The following is a 21,196-nucleotide window of genomic DNA, read 5'->3' on the forward strand; positions in this document are numbered from 1 at the left end:
GGTAAATTTTTAAAACTTTGTTTTATCATGTTTTATCAAACGTTTTCTTTGGCTCTAACTCAGCAGACCTTCATATTAAGCGGAATAAACGCAGTGAAATAAATGACCTAATATCACAATAAAGTGGAAATGGAGCTAATTTCTCCCATCTAACCAAAATCATAGAATACTGTATACCTACTGGGTATATAAAGTTGTGTTACTGTTAGACTTGTAGTATAAAAGAAATGGAGCCGACTTAAAATTTTAATCAAGACATATGGATGGACTGACAGACAGAAGAGATAAACACATAATGCCCTGTCCACTATTTTGTGGGGTTTTATGTAACCTGTTAGGAGACACTTTGGTAAAAAAATAACAACACATTTCTAAGGTTCAGTCAAAAGCATGAGCTTTAATGACAGTCGTCAAACAGGTAGTATCTTTGTAGAAATATTATATGCCTTTAAATGAATAAATTATACACCTAAAAATAGAATCACTCTTTTGATGTAGATAAAATATATACACAACAGGTTAAGTAAATTTCGCCAGCCGGCCACCAGTGCCAGATTAAGGACGGCAGACATGAATCACATCTTGTGCAATGTTACCATGGTAACAGACAAGGCACTACAGTGGAAGTAAGCCTCCCATCTACTGAAGGTGTTCAGCTCTACTACTTCTACTGGGGTTTTTTTTCATACAAGGTGAAGATTTCTTTCTACAGAAACAATTTTATTCTTTGAATTTGAATTTTTTGAAAACTTCAGTTGTTTAAGTTGTGATGTGTATGATGTTATTTAAAAGAAATAATAGCAAAAAAAAGTTTGATGTTAAAGCTGAACATCTTCATCTGACAATAACAAAATGTAACAATAGCACTAATGAATTGTATAAAATCAACAATTCTAAGGACAAGTCATACAAATAGAGAAACAATATAATAATAACAAATTGAGCATACATTCATACAAAGCTTGTCCCTATAGTAACCATGTGATTGTAATAAGACATATATGCTGGTGATAACAGGTGTTGGCACATAGTATTCTACACACATTGTAATAAATTCATGGGAAAGTAGAAATTATTGCATTTTGATTTTCGTTCTGATTATAATTGTCTAGCCAGGTACACTTTGTACATCAAGGATTTGATAGGAATTAGGGTTAGATAATGAACAAGCAATTAAGACATAAAAGTAACTATCACAGTGTCGGAGTATGAATATCAACGGGTCATCATTTTTGGCAATTTTTCTACCGGGTAAAGTTGGCATTTGTGGTTACACCAATAATTACCATTAGAAAGTCACCATCAGTCTAACACTCCCCAATAAATAATTCAAGACTGAACATTATAGTAACATTCTCATCCCTAACAAAGTATTGGTGTACTCTACATACACCACTAGACTTCCACCAAACAACAAGAACAGTGTAAAGCACTTATAGAGAACTAAGGGGTTCTCATCCATACCCTCATCAGTTATAAACAGAACTAACGGGTTTCCATCCATACCCTCCCACTATAATAGTGTTAGACACTTAGGTTTTGATGAGGGACTCCCATGTATACCCTCACATCAGTTATAAACAGAAATAAGGGGTTCCCATCTAAACCACCATAACAGTTTAAGACACTTGACAACAATCTGTTTGTAAACATTTTGCAATAAAATATGTTAAAACTAAAACTTGACACCAGAAAATTGGAGGTTCTCATCTAAATCTCCCTAACAGTGTAATACACTTAAAACCTCCTGTCAAAACAGTTTAAGTTACACACTTATGAGAGAACTGAGGAATTCCCATTTTAACATCCATAACAGTTTAAGACACTAATAGAGAACAGGGACTCCCATCTATACACTCCCATTGAAACAGTTTAAGACACTTATATAGAGAACAGGGACCCCCATCTATACACTCCCATTGAAACAGCTTAAGACACTTATATAAAGAACAGGGACCCCCATCTATACACTCCCATTGTAATTGTGTAAGACACTTATAGAAAACAGGGACTCCCTTCTATACACTCCCATTGTAATTGTGTAAGACACTTATAGAGAACAGGGACCCCCATCTATACACTCCCATTGTAATTGTGTAAGACACTTATAGAGAACCGGGACTCCCATCTATACACTCCCATTGAAACAGTTTAAGACACTTATATAAAGAACAGGGACCCCCATCTATACACTCCCATTGTAATTGTGTAAGACACTTATAGAGAACCGGGACTCCCATCTATACACTCCCATTGAAACAGTTTAAGACACTTATATAAAGAACAGGGACCCCCATCTATACACTCCCATTGTAATTGTGTAAGACACTTATAGAGAACAGGGACTCCCTTCTATACACTCCCATTGTAATTGTGTAAGACACTTATAGAGAACAGGGACCCCCATCTATACACTCCCATTGAAACAGTTTAAGACACTTATAGAGAACAGGGACCCCCATCTATACACTCCCATTGTAATTGTGTAAGACACTTATAGAGAACAGGGACTCCCATCTATACACTCCCATTGAAACAGTTTAAGACACTTATAGAGAACAGGGACCCCCATCTATACACTCCCATTGAAACAGCTTAAGACACTTATAGAGAACAGGGACCCCCATCTATACACTCCCATTGAAACAGTTTAAGACACTTATAGAGAACAGGGACCCCCATCTATACACTCCCATTGAAACAGTTCAAGACACTTATAGAAAACAGGGACTCCCTTCTATACACTCCCATTGTAATTGTGTAAGACACTTATAGAGAACAGGGACCCCCATCTATAACCTCCCATTGAAACAGTTTAAGACACTTATAGAGAACAGGGACCCCCATCTATACACTCCCATTTAAACAGTTTAAGACACTTATATAGAGAACAGGGACTCCCATCTATACACTCCCATTGAAACAGCTTAAGACACTTATAGAGAACAGGGACTCCCATCTATACACTCCCATTGAAACAGTTTAAGACACTTACAGAGAACAGGGACTCCCATCTATACACTCCCATTGAAACAGTTTAAGACACTTATAGAGAACAGGGACTCCCATCTATACACTCCCATTGAAACAGTTTAAGACACTTATATAGAGAACAGGGACTCCCATCTATACACTCCCATTGTAATTGTGTAAGACACTTATAGAGAACAGGGACCCCCATCTATAACCTCCTATTGTAATTGTGTAAGACACTTATAGAGAACAGGGACCCCCATCTATACACTCCCATTGTAATTGTGTAAGACACTTATAGAGAACAGGGACCCCCATCTATAACCTCCTATTTTAACTCTGTAAACAGAAAAAAGGAGGTTTTATCCATACTGTGATTTACAGAATGTTTTTCTATCAAGATTAACTGAAACAATTTACCATGATATTAATTAGAATATGGACAATTTATTAATTAGAATCTTTTGTAAATTTGACATCATCGATTTGGATGTTTTCGGAATGTGGTTCAATAAACAGAAAAAATAGTACAATACAAGAACAGATTGCATACAAACTGGCACGTGATTCTACAATGCAAATATATATTCTATGACATGGAGGTAGCCCAAACCCAAAACAAAATATGTCTAAATACATGGACGGCATATATATCTTAGCACGGTAAACATATAATACCCTATATCACCTGATCATTGGACGATATATGGACAAGACCTAATCAGATCATGTCTTATTATTGTAACAATGTGTATTGTACAGTATAAATATAAAATATCATTAGTATTAAACCTAATCATTGGACGGAATATATTATGGACGGTTTACATCACATGTTGGACACAATGCCCCCTATATTACAGATAGCTATAGAGTGTGGACGGTAAACAATTGGTCAACATTGAAAAAACAATTCTCTGGTAAAATAAGTTCCAGCCAAAATGGGCATAGTATTCTTTTAAAAAATAGCAACTATTAATAAAAAAAAAATGTGTTCCTCACACATTCTTCTGGAAATAAAGAAATATACCTGCAGTTTTTATAAAGTTTATGATTTTCTTTGAGTCTATTGTTCATCATGTTGTTACATTAAAGACATATGCTTTAACAATAAAACCTGACAAGAGATGACATTTGGATGTCCAAAGTCTATTATCAAAGTAAGATTAATTGTTCCTTTTTATTTTCCCTACGAATGTAATAATAAAGCAAGCTCCTTATATTTAATAGTATATGGCTGGGAAACACTAGCTTAAGGCATAGAAAATTAGCCACCTGAATTGTATATTGTTCATCATAAATCTATAAATAGAGATGTAGGTTCACTGGATGATCTAGTACCTACCACACAATATGTTTACTAAGGGGAGATAAATCACAGCAAACTTGATGATTGTCTAGGCAGTATCTTGGTATATACAAAAATCTGTGATTTTTTCATATAAATGTCATGTTTTTTAAATGTCCGAGTACTCTGCTCACTACATGTGTGAGAGACTACTGATTATACCTTACCCTTTAATGAGGAATGCATACCCACACAAGCACCAGGTTAAACTGTGGGTACAAACCTCTGTAGCGACATTGTAGTCACAGCCGAGATGAACCATAGTCAATAACAACAAGAAAGGACATTTAAATGATTAACCTACGTCAAACAATACATTCTAGTTTTGGATAATTATATCTAACACTTTACTTTTAGTCTAAAACATAAAATTCCATAACCTATTATCAAACCTCAAATCTGGAGTTAAAATTCTAAAGTTCATGTGCTTTAAAATTATATATTCTACATAAAATTCTACATAAATGTAAATACACTATAACAAGTTGTACAGTGACTACAATTCACCCCAGACATAGCACTAACAAGTGTTATAGGTAGGACAGCATTTCCTCGGCCATCCGTAGTCATCAAACTTAACAAATAAAACTGTACGTCTCAAGTGTTGAGTCCATACATATCACCGACAACATTTCTCTCATAAGGCAGTTGATCGTGTAAACAAACATCCATCACTATTGTTTTCAGTTCACACATCAAATGAATCACATTTTCCAGCTTCAGCAGCTGTTTTTTTCCACAGGTAATTCCCCAGCTCTGTGCGAGTCTCTGTCTCACAACAAAATATATATACTGTCGCTTGAATTTTTCTTCTCATTTTGAATTTTCTCTTTTTGTTTGATAATTGGCACAGGTGAAATTGAACTATGTGAAATGATGGAGATGATTAAGTGAAAAATAACAAAAAACAACTCAATGTGATATCTATCACAGATAGATGATAATGAGACAAACTTGTGTGTAAAAATCGTTAATGAGGAAGGATCACTGATGTTTCTTATAAATAAAACACTAATTATAATACTACTAATAAAATAATAAGTTGAACAAATAACTTTATACTGAACACAATATGAACTTTGTCTGCTAGTACAGCGGTTTACCATGCAGGCTTTGATGGTTTTATACTTTTGAAGAAGTCAAATACTGACATTCTATCTTGTGAGGTGCCAGGCTGTTCTGACCTCTGTGCTGCTCGTCCCCCCTGATCACTGAGGGGGCGAGATACCCGTGGTGTAGCCTTGCCTTTAACTACTGGTTTAGTAGGTGGTGTTTTGGCCATTCCTTCTGACTTGGCTGTCAGACGAGGTTGTGTTGAAACTCTCTTGGGTATTTTTGTAGTTCGAGTGTTGGGGGTAGCAGGGGGCTTTTTCGTTGTCCAATTCAGGAGTCCATCATTTTCTTTTTCCATGTTACTGATGCGGTTCTGCCATTTCCATTCATCAACCTCCTTCTGACACTTTTTGATGAGATTTTCTTCAATACCATCTAGGTGGGTCACCTATAATATAATTGAAGCACACATGTTGGTAAACTTAGTCTTAATCTTTGTATAATGGACCAGGATTACTAAGTTATACATTTTAATGAAGATCCATTGCAAAAACCAAGCTGTGAACCTACAAAAGTTGCCTATAACATAAAACATCAAAACTTTGACAGGTGTATCATAACTTCTTTTGACAGAAAACGTGAAAACAACATCTAATTATTTAATTACAGTTTAAATTTTTCGTGTGTGATTTCATAGTGATGTAAAGAGGATCACATAACAGATAACAACTTTGAGATTCTATCCATCTTAAGTTTCACCCATACGATGTAGATGAATAATACCATCTCCTTCTGGCTTTTTCTTGATTAACGATTCCATTAGATACATTTCGTTGTAAATTTGGGTGACTTGCTAACACCTGTATGAGAGCCTTGTGTGACTTACTCTGTCCATTGTGTGTAAAACCTCCAGCCAGGTAGAAGACAGGCGAGCTGCAGCATTAGCAGACCCTCCTGTTGACAGCATACTAAGGCCATCAGAACTGACCGAGGCCTCACTGAACGATCTTGTGGAACTTCTCGACGTACACCTGCTGGACACTGACGGCAGGCCAGGGAACCGTACAGCTCGGAACTCCTACAACACAAATGAATAACTTAGTTTCCTATAACACAATACACAGAAGACTCAGGAACCGCCTTAACAAAGCCGACATGAATTGGTTCAAACAGATGGCAAAGTGATCTACACAACATGAAAGTTTGAAGTGTAAGAAAATCAACCAATTTCTTACACTATAACAATGTGGGGAATAGAAACATGACATCCAACTTTACAACATGGTAATATAATTGGACAGCTCATAACTTAGCATATACAAAAAGCAATATATAGCAACAGTCATGATCTTCATCCGACGTTACGTGGTCAGCGCTCTAATGGACTGATCTATTGCGGCCCCCATATATACCAGAGACAGATGCATGATACATCCATCTAAATGAGTTCAAACAGAGTTGGTGTCCCTTGCATTTTTATATACAGCACAAAAAGATATCAGATAACACTACCCAGGAAGCTGTAGCACTAGTTCCAATTAATTCTAGGCCTTTAGAGAAACTTTCCTCGAAATTTTTACCTGAAAGTTGTTCTCCAAAAAGTTAAGTAACAAATGTCCATAAGAACAGTCATGCAAAGAATTAACACGGAATTGCTATTTTTGACTGAACTTTAGGCCTTTGAAGAAAACTGGCCTATAACTATGCAATTTCTACTGAACAGATGGCTTGACAGATGAACTAGTTAATATTCCATATTACATGAGGTTTACTCACCGGCTTAGGCTTGGTAATTCCTGCCCACATCTTGAACCTTTTCAAGGTGAAGTCTATCATTTCATGATCCTGCATGTCAAGTGTGGACTTGAAGAACATTTGTGAGCGCAATGTCTTGTACGTGTCTGACAAGATGGCCACAATGAAACAAATTGTCAGGCCATACACGAAGATGTAGAAGGAAATGAAGAAAAAGTGGCTGAAGATTCGACTATTCTCAAACAGCAACCAGAAATCAAATGTGCCTCGTATTGCTCCCAGTAGTGTGGTCAGTGTGTGCCAGTAACTCTCAAACCCTCCCACATAAGGTCCGTACCACTGCAATGTAAATCAAATACTTATATAATCTCCATTGGACAACATAATGCATATGTCTATATACAATGAAACTGACTACTTTTACATTTAATGTTTCTTGAATTACTATTCATCATAAAACAAAAGCTTTTGAAAAAATGTCATTAGTCGATGCAGAACAAAAGTAAAGAGATAAATCTAACGTACTAAGTATGCCAGCATTCCATGTGTCAGGAACAGGATGGCAAAAATTAGAGCAACACCAAACAGCTTGCCAGCTGATTCACTGAGAGTCCTCTCATAGATGTACAGGATCTTAATGAACCTCAACTGCTTCACAATCTAAAGACAAGCAAAACAATAATTGGTGAAAGAAATTATTACTATTTATTAGTAATTGAACATTTTATTGAATATTTTATTTAAAAAGTGGTCAAGTGTGTGACTTAGACCTTTAACCTTGCAAGGCCAATGACCAACAAAATCTAACCAAAGATGTTATGGTGGATATAAGAAACTTAGTATGTTCAGAAATTCATGAGATTTGTTGTACACTAGCTTTTTAATTAAAAAGTGGTCCAGTGTGACCTTTAACCTTGACTGTTAACTACCAAAATCTAATCAGCTGTAGATGCTGTGATGTTATGTTTGACTATGTTCTGTCTTTGGGTTCATGATATATGAATGTAAGGTTATCATGAGACAGATGCACTGACACACGAGATTACTACATAGTTTTATTAAGTACGGGGTATAACGAGGTGGTAATATGATGTCGCAACAGAAGAAAATCTCTCATTCCACTTGTACTGATTTTTATAGTACATCTATAGTATATTGTTCTGATTTTAATATCAAAAATAGGAAAGAAACAGAATCCTCGGAAAGAAGGTATAGATAACGCAATAAAATATAGAAGAAAAACATTGGTAAACCTGTGCTTTTCTCAAGAATTTTATCCAAAGTTTTAAGCCTTGTCCATACCTCATCTCAAGGAAATATTTTATTTATCATTTGGTCTGACAGATGTGTGATATAGTGTCACAATATCTTGAGTATGTCTGCTTTGCCTGTCTAATATATATTACATGTAGTACAAGCTGATCGGGCAGTTGAACACCCTACAAGACAACATCATGGCCTACCTTAAACATGAGCAGAAAGAGAAGCCAGGCTTGTATGTATCTCATGGACAGATGAATATCTATGGTGGTCTCAAAGTTCACAAAGCTGGATGAGTTGGCTAGGAATTCATCAAAGGTGGATGTCGCCTGAACTACACAGCCAACATACAGTCCTATGACTGCCATTGCCATCAGTGTGGTGAGCAACTCGTACATGTTCCAGACACTGGTGAAGAATGAGCAGCCTTCGTCTCGCATCAACAGGGCCATATGTATCCACAGGTACACGACCACCACAAACAGGATCCCCTGTACGTAATCAGAAAGAAAGAAATCCATAGTTAAAGGGTTTAATTAGAAAGATTTTACATTTTAATACAAATGTGAAAATTGGGAGGATGACTTACCTCACACACCATCATGGGGTCCACAATGTCATTGATGTACCGTAGTAACTTCTGACTGTGTATCACATAGGAAGTGTTCATTGAACCTGTAACAGATCAATGGACCATTATCTTACATCTGTATCAGCTTAGGATCCATATAACACTGAGGTAAAGCTGACATACGCCATCAAGGCTGGCTGACCATCTTATAGGGGGAGTTCCATAAAGGAACCATGGGTGACAGTTTTGAGGGAAGAACAATATACACAATAGGGAAGGTTAGCCTACCTGTGAGGGGTAGTTCCACAAGGAGGTTCACGTGGGTAGTCAGATCTGTAGCAGGGTTATATAGGGTGAATTCTACAAACACAGCTCGGGTATGCAGGTTGATCCAGTCCTTGGCCTGTAGGTCCTGCAGTATGGACAAGGTTTCTGTATAATTTGTCCCCAGGAACTGCACATATCCACCACCGCTATATGAGAATACATTTCCTTGTTGCCATTTGCTGAAAACAAAACAAATATCCAATCACTGGCTGCAAGTTCAATAACAGGATTAACAATTACATAAAAAAATAGTTTTCTTCATCAAAATTTCAAACTTCTTATTGAATTCCAACCAACACTTTTCTTCATCAAGTTATAATAAAATGTTCATTAGTGAAAAAATAAAATAAATGGACCTTAACCTTGTCTCCAGTGAGTACTTTTGTGAACTGAACATCCTGACCAAATTTCATGTAAATCAGTCAATGAGCAGGGAACTAATTTTGTGGACAGACTCTCCAGACAGAGTGATTACTACAGGGCACCTGTATCTGTGATTATAGGGACTGAAAAATAAACGTTACAGGTAACTCTTGTAATCCTATGGCTGCCTATTGAGGGATGCCTACCTGCCAGTCAGGTCAGAGGTGTAGTAGTTCCAGGAAAGGTTCTGTGCTTGGTTAGTGGACCAAGTTTCTCCATACGAGTTCTGGTCCTCATCGAAGCCACCTGACCCAACACAGGTCTTTCCTGACAGAAAGTCAGCGCTGCCCAAGACTATCAAGGAATCATAAGCCATGCATTTCTCTGTCAGACTGCGTACTTGTCTGAGCCGAGCAGTCCCAAGGACTGTGCCATATTCTGTGTTGTTATCAATCTCTTCCCAATGTAGTCCTGGAGACAGGACAGCTTGGCTCCACACCCAGAATTCTTCAATACTGTAAAGATATGTTCATGAAATTAGCCACTAGTGTTCCATATGCTATCTTCAAGCATTGTATACAGATATAGATATAGAGTGATAGGAGTGGTTTGCAGTTCTGATAAACCATTTTGGAACTAATAGACAAGAATATTGCAGTAGTGTTATTTTTGTAGAGTAACGCATGTCATGTCAATACAAATACACCAGTGTAAGATCCAGAACTGTATATGTAGTAATTTATAGTATGGGTGTAACAATTTATAGTATGGGTGTAACAATTTATAGTATGGGTGTCACAATTTATAGTATGGGTGTAACAATTAATAGTATGGGGGTAATGATTTATGTATATGTAGTATGTGTGTAATATTTATGTATATGTAGTATGTGTGTAATATTTATGTATATTTACATTCCTAATGTGGTTTGCTGATATGAACATACCAAGTGAAAACAACAAACATATGACCATGAATACACTATGAAAACCGTATGAAAACATTGTCTCTTGTGCTGATTTTCCACACATAACATCAGAAAAATATCAATACGCTTGAAAAATAGTCCTCGTTTCATTTCCGTAAATTATGTTTTCTTTGTAATCTATTTACATAAATTAAATCTCATTTAACACAAATTATTGTATTCGATGTTATTTCATGTCTCTTTGTTTTAAATAACAAGCAAAAAATAAATAAACTACTGCAAATTGCGGAGCGGAAGGACACGGTAAACAATGGTGCATAGGCGGGATCTCCCGGCTGTTCTAATAATTTGGCGTTTCGTCGTATACATGACAAATTTTTCTTTTTAATAAAATTTCTCGTTTTCTCCATATAAATATTTTAAATCAAGGTTATGTAAATATATGAATTGAATAGATTTTTTAAATTTTCATTGCAGCTATGAATACCAGTAGCTAGCTACATATCCTCCGAGGCGCGGTACCGTGCGCCACGGGATATGTAGCTAGCTACTGGTATTCATAGCTGCAATGAAAATTTTAAAAATCTATTCAATCCATATATATGAAGTATGTGTGTAATATTTATGTATATGTAGTATGTGTGTAATATTTATGTATATGTAGTATGTGTGTAATAATTTATGTATATGTAGTATGTGTGTAATATTTATGTATATGTAGTATGTGTGTAATAATTTATGTATATTAGTATATGTGTAATATTTATGTATATGTAGTATGTGTGTACTATCTATGTATATGTAGTATGTGTGTACTATTTATGTATATGTAGTATGTGTGTAATAATTTATGTATATGTAGTGTGTGTGTAATAATTTATGTATATTAGTGTATGTGTAATATTTATGTATATGTAGTATGTGTGTAATATTTATGTATATGTAGTATGTGTGTACTATCTATGTATATGTAGTATGTGTGTACTATTTATGTATATGTAGTATGTGTGTAATAATTTATGTATATGTAGTGTGTGTGTAATAATTTATGTATATTAGTGTATGTGTAATATTTATGTATATGTAGTATGTGTGTAATATTTATGTATATGTAGTATGTGTGTAATATTTATGCATATGTAGTATGTGTGTAATATTTATGTATATGTAGTATGTGTGTAATATTTATGTATATGTAGTATGTGTGTAATATTTACGTATATGTAGTATGTGTGTAATATTTACGTATATGTAGTATGTGTGTAATATTTATGTATATGTAGTATGTGTGTAATATTTATGTATATGTAGTATGTGTGTAATATTTATGTATATGTAGTATGTGTGTTATATTTATGTATATTAGTGTATGTGTAATAATTTATGTATATGTAGTATGTGTGTAATATTTATGTATATGTAGTATGTGTGTAATATTTATGTATATGTAGTATGTGTGTTATATTTATGTATATGTAGTGTATGTGTAATAAGTTACATTACACAGTTACACAAATTCATGTAACTGCAATGTATAATATGTGTCATTCTTTATGAATGTATAAAATGCAGGTTTCCTGCATGTATCTCTGATTTCCAGATTTTTCAGACCTGGAAACCCCCGGAACACTAAAGATCAAAATTACAGGGAGAACCCTGCTATACTGAAATAATTTCATCTCAAATATCTTTTTTTTTTGGTATTTAAAATTCATTTTGACCTTGAAAAATATACCTGGTCATATTTTGGAATGAGAAGGAGTCGTTGTTGGATACAGTGGTCCTGATGAACTGGTTCTCTGTACTGTAGGTGAAGTAGTACTGGCTGGAGTTGAAGTTAACATAACACAAGACCATGAGGAGCCATAGGTAGAACATGTAAGCCACAAACTGGCGAAGCATCAGGCGCATCCTCTGGACTTTCTGGCCCTCCTCTCTAGCCTTGACCAGGGAGAAACCAGCCAGTGGTTTAAACTTCATCTCCTGTAAACCATAAGATATGATGGCATTCATAGAGTCTGAAATACTGTGTAAATATCCATCAATATAGGCATTAAATTGACTGTATACTCAATGCAACATAGGTCTTTGTACATACATCATTATTTTCTCAAGTATCATGGTATGAATGAATTTTCTATACACATGTACATCATGAATGAAATCTGTTTTTGCAAAGCTGTAAAAAGAAGCAAACATTGACATTATCATTCAACACAAAATAACAAGCAGTTTCATTAAGAACATTAACAAGCTTACCTTGACAGTTTCATTAAGAACAGTAACAAGCTTACCTTGACAGTTTCATTAAGAACATTAACAAGCTTACCTTGACAGTTTCAACAGCATTGTCTATAACTGGTTCGATATCAATAACATCATTTTCATCATAAGGATCCACCTTCTTTTCAACACCGGCTATGTACAGGGCCATGAAGAGAGCCTGTAAAACAGGGATCATATTTCACCCTCATCAACATGTACATCATACCATCAGTTCACATCCGACCTCTTTCATATACATGTGTAATACCAGAAAATAATTGCCATTTGATTAGAATATACCATTAATCATATGATAGTTCATAAAATACCTCCCAATGTTAATTATTATTACAAGACAATCGTCCATATAACAATTTTACAATAGAACAATTTCTTACCAAGGCATCGGCATCATCTTTTTTTTTATCTAAAAACAGGTGTGTTTGTGTTTTCAGACATAAAGACAGGTTTGTTTGTGTTTTCAGACATAAAGACAGGTTTGTTTGTGTTTTCAGACATAAAGACAGGTGTGTTTGTGTTTTCAGACATAAAGACAGGTTTGTTTGTGTTTTCAGACATAAAGACAGGTGTGTTTGTGTTTTCAGACATAAAGACAGGTTTGTTTGTGTTTTCAGACATAAAAACAGGTGTGTTTGTGTTTTCAGACATAAAGACAGGTGTGTTTGTGTTTTCAGACATAAAGACAGGTGTGTTTGTGTTTTCAGACATAAAGACAGGTTTGTTTGTGTTTTCAGACATAAAAACAGGTTTGTTTGTGTTTTCAGACATAAAGACAGGTGTGTTTGTGTTTTCAGACATAAAGACAGGTTTGTTTGTGTTTTCAGACATAAAGACAGGTGTGTTTGTGTTTTCAGACATAAAGACAGGTGTGTTTGTGTTTTCAGACATAAAGACAGGTGTGTTTGTGTTTTCAGACATAAAGACAGGTGTGTTTGTGTTTTCAGACATAAAGACAGGTTTGTTTGTGTTTTCAGACATAAAAACAGGTGTGTTTGTGTTTTCAGACATAAAAACAGGTGTGTTTGTGTTTTCAGACATAAAGACAGGTGTGTTTGTGTTTTCAGACATAAAGACAGGTGTGTTTGTGTTTTCAGACATAAAGACAGGTGTGTTTGTGTTTTCAGACATAAAGACAGGTTTGTTTGTGTTTTCAGACATAAAAACAGGTGTGTTTGTGTTTTCAGACATAAAGACAGGTGTGTTTGTGTTTTCAGACATAAAGACAGGTGTGTTTGTGTTTTCAGACATAAAGACAGGTGTGTTTGTGTTTTCAGACATAAAGACAGGTGTGTTTGTGTTTTCAGACATAAAGACAGGTTTGTTTGTGTTTTCAGACATAAAAACAGGTGTGTTTGTGTTTTAAGACATAAAAACAGGTGTGTTTGTGTTTTCAGACAATCTCTCACAATCAATTACTGCTGTTTAATCTTCTATAATATAAAGATGCCATTTTGACATATCCCTATTTACCCTTCCTTAACGTGGCATTAACTCACCTTGATGGTCTCAAACATAAAGAAGGAGAATGTGACGCTGAACAGAAGGGCCAGGACCCATTGAAGGGCGATCTCGGCCCCTAGCTGGTAGCCATACAGCATCACAACGATGACGGACAGCACGCTGAGACAGAAACACAGAAAGTAGCCTACATAAACACACCAGGGGGGCAGGGTACAGCCGGACTTCTTCTTACGGATGTCGCTTCCCTCCATAGTAAACGACCCCACAACGCTATCTGTAACATAAGGATAAGGACATTTTGTGACAACCTTCCAATCTCTCAGTCTATATTTCTATAGAAACATGCTTAACATAAACATTTGTGTAATAGCATCTTTCCATTGTATATCATCATCTAGATGATTTTGCTGTGAAGTTACTTCCACTGACCTCCATTTCAATTTAACTTTACAGAAACAAGTTTACAATCAGTAATGGCAAATAGACATTTGATTAACACCATGATATGTTCTTAGTCCACTACAAAATAGACTGAAGCGACATTGTGACTACTTACGAGTAATGATGTCTGGCTGAGATATCTGACGTGCTAACAAAGAGTTAGGTCTCAGTGGCTGTGTCCCGGACATGTTGGTATGCTCCACAGAGGGCATGTCATTTGAGCGTATCCCAGGCTTCAGTTTGGAAACCCATTTAGCTACACTGCCAGCAGAAGTTGGTTTCCTAGGAAAAAGAAAAAATCATTTATTATATACTGTTCTATCATGTTACACAAATGAGGGAGACTGAGAGAATCTATCTGGCATACAATGTACTGTATAGATTACTCAGGATGAGGTTTATCATTCTGGTATGTCTTCAAGACTTAACAAAGGAAACAGATGATTAATAAAGCTCTTAAGCACAGTCCTCAATGGCTGTTTGCTCTAAAGATAAACATCTTTTCATCAAATAATTTACTGTATACATTTTGTATTTGAAACAAGGGCCCAATGGGCCCAAATCGCTCACCTGTAATGCAGTGATCTTTTCATATATGGATCCTGCAGTTATTTGAAAGCATGCTACAGGACCAATATAATGTCTCTCTGCACTTTGGCTTTTCACTAAAAGTCATTTAAAGATTTAAGCATACTTGATCGACGTGACCTTGAATGTGAGTCAAGGTCATTCATTTGAACAAACTTGGTAGCCCTTTACCGCAGCATGCTACAGTCCCAATATCAACTCCCTGGGACTCTTGGTTATTGAGAAGAAGTCGTTTAAAGATTTTAGCCTTTTGACCCCTGTGACCTTGAATGAAAGTCAAGGTCATTCATTTGAACAAACTTGGTAGCCCTTCACCCCAGCATGCTACAGGCCAAATATTAGGTCTCTGGGACTGTTGGTTATCGAGAAGAAGTCATTTAAAGATTTTAGCCTTTTTGGCCCCTGTGACCTTGAATGAAGGTCAAGGTCATTCATTTGAACAAACTTGGTAGCCCTTCACTCCAGCATGCTACAGACCCAATATCAACTCCCTGGGACTCTTGGTTATTGAGAAGAAGTTGTTTAAAGATTTTAGCCTTTTTGACCCCTGTGACCTTGAATGAAGGTCAAGGTCATTCATTTGAACAAACTTGGTAGCCCTTTACCCCAGCATGCTACAGACCCAATATCAACTCCCTGAGACTCTTGGTTATTGAGAAGAAGTCGTTTAAAGATTTTAGCCTTTTTGACTCCTGTGACCTTGAATGAAAGTCAAGGTCATTCATTTGAACAAACTTGGTAGCCCTTCACCCCAGCATGCTACAGGCCAAATATTAGGTCTCTGGGACTCTTGGTTATTGAGAAGAAGTCGTTTAAAGATTTTAGCCTTTTTGACTCCTGTGACCTTGAATGAAAGTCAAGGTCATTCATTTGAACAAACTTGGTAGCCCTTTACCCCAGCATGCTACAGGCCAAATATTAGGTCTCTGGGACTGTTGGTTATCGAGAAGAAGTCGTTTAAAGATTTTAGCCTTTTTGGCCCCTGTGACCTTGAATGAAGGTCAAGGCCATTCATTTGAACAAACTAGGTAGCCCTTCACCCCAGCATGCTACAGACCCAATATCAACTCCCTGGGACTCTTGGTTATTGAGAAGAAGTCGTTTAAAGATTTTAGCCTTTTTGATCCCTGTGACCTTGAATGAAAGTCAAGGTCATTCATTTGAACAAACTTGGTAGCCCTTCACCCCAGCATGCTACAGACCCAATATCAAGTCCCTGGGACTCTTGGTTATTGAGAAGAAGTTGTTTAAAGATTTTAGCCTTTTTGACTCCTGTGACCTTGAATGAAGGTCAAGGTCATTCATTTGAACAAACTTGGTAGCCCTTCACCCCAGCATGCTACAGACCCAATATCAAGTCCCTGGGACTCTTGGTTATTGAGAAGAAGTCGTTTAAAGATTTTAGCCTTTTTGACTCCTGTGACCTTGAATGAAAGTCAAGGTCATTCATTTGAACAAACTTGGTAGCCCTTCACCCCAGCATGCTACAGACCCAATATCAAGTCCCTGGGTCTTTGGCTATTTAGAAGAGTCGTCTAATCTTTTTTTGCATATTTGACTCCTGTGACCTTGAATGAAAGTCAAGGTCATTCATTTGAACAAACTTGGTAGCCCTTTACCCCAGCATGCTACAGACCCAATATCAACTCCCTGAGACTCTTGGTTTATTGAGAAGAAGTTGTTTAAGATTTTGTAATGACTCAATGCAACATAGGTCTTTGTACATACATCATTATTTTCTCAAGTATCATGGTATGAATGAATTTTCTACACACATGTACATCATGAATGAAATCTGTTTTTGCAAAGCTGTAAAAAGAAGCAAACATTGACATTATCATTCAACACAAAATAACAAGCAGTTTCATTAAGAACATTAACAAGCTTACCTTGACAGTTTCATTAAGAACATTAACAAGCTTACCTTGACAGTTTCATTAAGAACAGTAACAAGCTTACCTTGACAGTTTCATTAAGAACATTAACAAGCTTACCTTGACAGTTTCATTAAGAACATTAATAAGCTTACCTTGACAGTTTCATTAAGAACAGTAACAAGCTTACCTTGACAGTTTCATTAAGAACATTAACAAGCTTACCTTGACAGTTTCATTAAGAACATTAACAAGCTTACCTTGACAGTTTCAACAGCATTGTCTATAACTGGTTCGATATCAATAACATCATTTTCATCATAAGGATCCACCTTCTTTTCAACACCGGCTATGTACAGGGCCATGAAGAGAGCCTGTAAAACAGGGATCATATTTCACCCTCATCAACATGTACATCATACCATCAGTTCACATCCGACCTCTTTCATATACATGTGTAATACCAGAAAATAATTACCATTTGATTAGAATATACCATTAATCATATGATAGTTCATAAAATACCTCCCAATGTTAATTATTATTACAAGACAATCGTCCATATAACAATTTTACAATAGAACAATTTCTTACCAAGGCATCGGCATCATCTTTTTTTTTATCTAAAAACAGGTGTGTTTGTGTTTTCACACATAAAGACAGGTGTGTTTGTGTTTTCAGACATAAAGACAGGTTTGTTTGTGTTTTCAGACATAAAGACAGGTTTGTTTGTGTTTTCAGACATAAAAACAGGTGTGTTTGTGTTTTAAGACATAAAAACAGGTGTGTTTGTGTTTTCAGACAATCTCTCACAATCAATTACTGCTGTTTAATCTTCTATAATATAAAGATGCCATTTTGACATATCCCTATTTACCCTTCCTTAACGTGGCATTAACTCACCTTGATGGTCTCAAACATAAAGAAGGAGAATGTGACGCTGAACAGAAGGGCCAGGACCCATTGAAGGGCGATCTCGGCCCCTAGCTGGTAGCCATACAGCATCACAACGATGACGGACAGCACGCTGAGACAGAAACACAGAAAGTAGCCTACATAAACACACCAGGGGGGCAGGGTACAGCCGGACTTCTTCTTACGGATGTCGCTTCCCTCCATAGTAAACGACCCCACAACGCTATCTGTAACATAAGGATAAGGACATTTTGTGACAACCTTCCAATCTCTCAGTCTTATTTCTATAGAAACATGCTTAACATAAACATTTGTGTAATAGCATCTTTCCATTGTATATTATCATCTAGATGATTTTGCTGTGAAGTTACTTCCACTGACCTCCATTTCAATTTAACTTTACAGAAACAAGTTTACAATCAGTAATGGCAAATAGACATTTGGTTAACACCATGATATGTTCTTAGTCCACTACAAAATAGACTGAAGCGACATTGTGACTACTTACGAGTAATGATGTCTGGCTGAGATATCTGACGTGCTAACAAAGAGTTAGGTCTCAGTGGCTGTGTCCCGGACATGTTGGTATGCTCCACAGAGGGCATGTCATTTGAGCGTATCCCAGGCTTCAGTTTGGAAACCCATTTAGCTACACTGCCAGCAGAAGTTGGTTTCCTAGGAAAAAGAAAAAATCATTTATTATATACTGTTCTATCATGTTACACAAATGAGGGAGACTGAGAGAATCTATCTGGCATACAATGTACTGTATAGATTACTCAGGATGAGGTTTATCATTCTGGTATGTCTTCAAGACTTAACAAAGGAAACAGATGATTAAGAAAGCTCTTAAGCACAGTCCTCAATGGCTGTTTGCTCTAAAGATAAACATCTTTTCATCAAATAATTTACTGTATACATTTTGTATTTGAAAAAACTGAATGGTAGCCCTTCACCCCAGCATGCTACAGGCCCAATATTAGGTCTCTAGGCCTTTTGGTTATTGAGAAGAAGTTGCTTGAATGGAAAGTTGACGCCGGACGGACGGCCGGACGACGGACGCCGCGCCACGGCATAAGCTCACTTGCCCTTCGGGCAGGTGAGCTAAAAACTGAATGATAACCTTTTTCACACTCGACAGCTTATTTTTTTTATCTTTTGAACTGAGCCTGTTATTTAAGGCGTTGTTTGTTGATAGACAGGAATGCCTTACTTGGACAGTGTGACCAGACTTACTTGTCGGAGAGGCTCGGCTCCTCTCTTGGTGTGAAGTTGCGTTGTGTTCCAGAGGAGGAGGGTATGGCATATGAGTTGGAAGAAACTGCTGATATCCCCACACTGTGAGTCGAGTCTTTCCTCTTCAGACCTCCTTTCTTTGGCTCTATGTTGCGATTCTTATCCTTGCTCGAGTGTTTGCTCTCATCCATACTTGTTGAATGATGTACAGGTGGCTTCCTATAAAGTAAAAGTTTTACTATTTTTTACCTTCTTTCCAGTTGCAATTTATTACATACTTTTCAAACAATTTCCATTTTTTCTTTCAGTCGGATTTGATTTCTTACTTTTAATTCTAATTTTAATACACATTTTACTAATTGTTTTTATCATGCATGATATCACTGATCATCATCTAAATTTAATTTGGAAATATACTAGTAAAGAAAAGTTTCGGTTAGCCTGACCTTATAGGTACAGTTTGTAGACATACCTAGAAAGGCCTGGTGTCAGTTGATTTGTATCTTTGTTTTTACGAGTCTGTTCTTTGTTGATTATGTCAGCTTCTACCATATCAAGGTATTCCATGATATCATCTGCTGCATCCTCGACCTAGTTGGTACATAGACAAGTGGTAATTTCACAAAGGAATCATAACAAAATTCTATGTACAAAGTAAATATAAACCAAACATGTCCATTGACCTGTATCACTCCTGTGACCTTGAGGATTAAGGTAATTTTCACAGCATAGCCAACGTAATGCATGCCAAATACCACAGATTTTTGTAATCAATTTGACACCATAACTCTTCATCAAAAAATGTTGTAGATTAAAAATGATCTAAGCTTCTTAGCTTTTCATAAAAAGATTGCTAAAATTTTCAGCACATTTGACCCATGCACTATGGAAAGAACCCTACCTTAGCCCTTACTGAATACTATAACCCTACATCAGCCCTTACTGTCTATTACAACCCTACCTCTGTCCTTACTGTCTATTACAACCCTACCTCTGTCCTTACTGTCTATTACAACCCTACCTCAGCCCTTACTGTCTATTACAACCCTACCTCAGCCCTTACTGTCTATTATAACCCTACCTCTGTCCTTACTGTCTATTACAACCCTACCTCAGCCCTTACTGTCTATTACAACCCTACCTCTGTCCTTACTGTCTATTACAACCCTACCTCAGCCCTTACTATATATTATAACCCTACCTCTGTCCTTACTGTCTATTACAACCCTACCTCGGTCCTTACTGTCTATTACAACCCTACCTCTGTCCTTACTGTCTATTACAACCCTACCTCTGTCCGTACTGTCTATTACAACCCTACCTCTGTCCTTACTGTCTATTACAACCCTACCTCTGTCCGTACTGTCTATTACAACCCTACCTCTGTCCTTACTGTCTATTACAACCCTACCTCTGTCCGTACTGTCTATTACAACCCTACCTCTGTCCTTACTGTCTATTACAACCCTACCTCTGTCCGTACTGTCTATTACAACCCTACCTCAGCCCTTACTATATATTATAACCCTACCTCTGTCCTTACTGTCTATTACAACCCTACCTCTGTCCGTACTGTCTATTACAACCCTACCTCTGTCCTTACTGTCTATTACAACCCTACCTCTGTCCGTACTGTCTATTACAACCCTACCTCAGCCCTTACTATATATTATAACCCTACCTCTGTCCTTACTGTCTATTACAACCCTACCTCTGTCCTTACTGTCTATTACAACCCTACCTCTGTCCGTACTGTCTATTACAACCCTACCTCTGTCCTTACTGTCTATTACAACCCTACCTCTGTCTGTGCTGTC

At 36.6% G+C, this 21,196-nt stretch overlaps 1 protein-coding gene across 1 annotated transcript in view; it reads right to left on the reverse strand.

Annotated features, from left to right (window-relative positions):
• Window positions 1–372: 372 nt before the first annotated feature.
• LOC117337498 (polycystin-1-like) overlaps window positions 373–21,196 on the reverse strand; it is an 89,718-nt gene continuing 68,894 nt past the window's right edge. The window contains 17 exon segments of the mRNA XM_033898546.1: window positions 373–5,822; window positions 6,261–6,452; window positions 7,151–7,468; window positions 7,655–7,789; window positions 8,593–8,880; window positions 8,979–9,064; window positions 9,249–9,466; window positions 9,857–10,165; window positions 12,314–12,561; window positions 12,908–13,021; window positions 14,361–14,599; window positions 14,882–15,048; window positions 17,454–17,602; window positions 18,132–18,370; window positions 18,652–18,818; window positions 19,380–19,598; window positions 19,852–19,970. Coding sequence (XP_033754437.1) covers window positions 5,421–5,822; window positions 6,261–6,452; window positions 7,151–7,468; window positions 7,655–7,789; window positions 8,593–8,880; window positions 8,979–9,064; window positions 9,249–9,466; window positions 9,857–10,165; window positions 12,314–12,561; window positions 12,908–13,021; window positions 14,361–14,599; window positions 14,882–15,048; window positions 17,454–17,602; window positions 18,132–18,370; window positions 18,652–18,818; window positions 19,380–19,598; window positions 19,852–19,970 — 3,609 coding nt within the window. The 3' untranslated portion in view covers window positions 373–5,420.

This window comes from Pecten maximus, chromosome 1, assembly GCF_902652985.1.
Source record: "Pecten maximus chromosome 1, xPecMax1.1, whole genome shotgun sequence".
Lineage (NCBI taxonomy): Eukaryota > Metazoa > Mollusca > Bivalvia > Pectinida > Pectinidae > Pecten > Pecten maximus.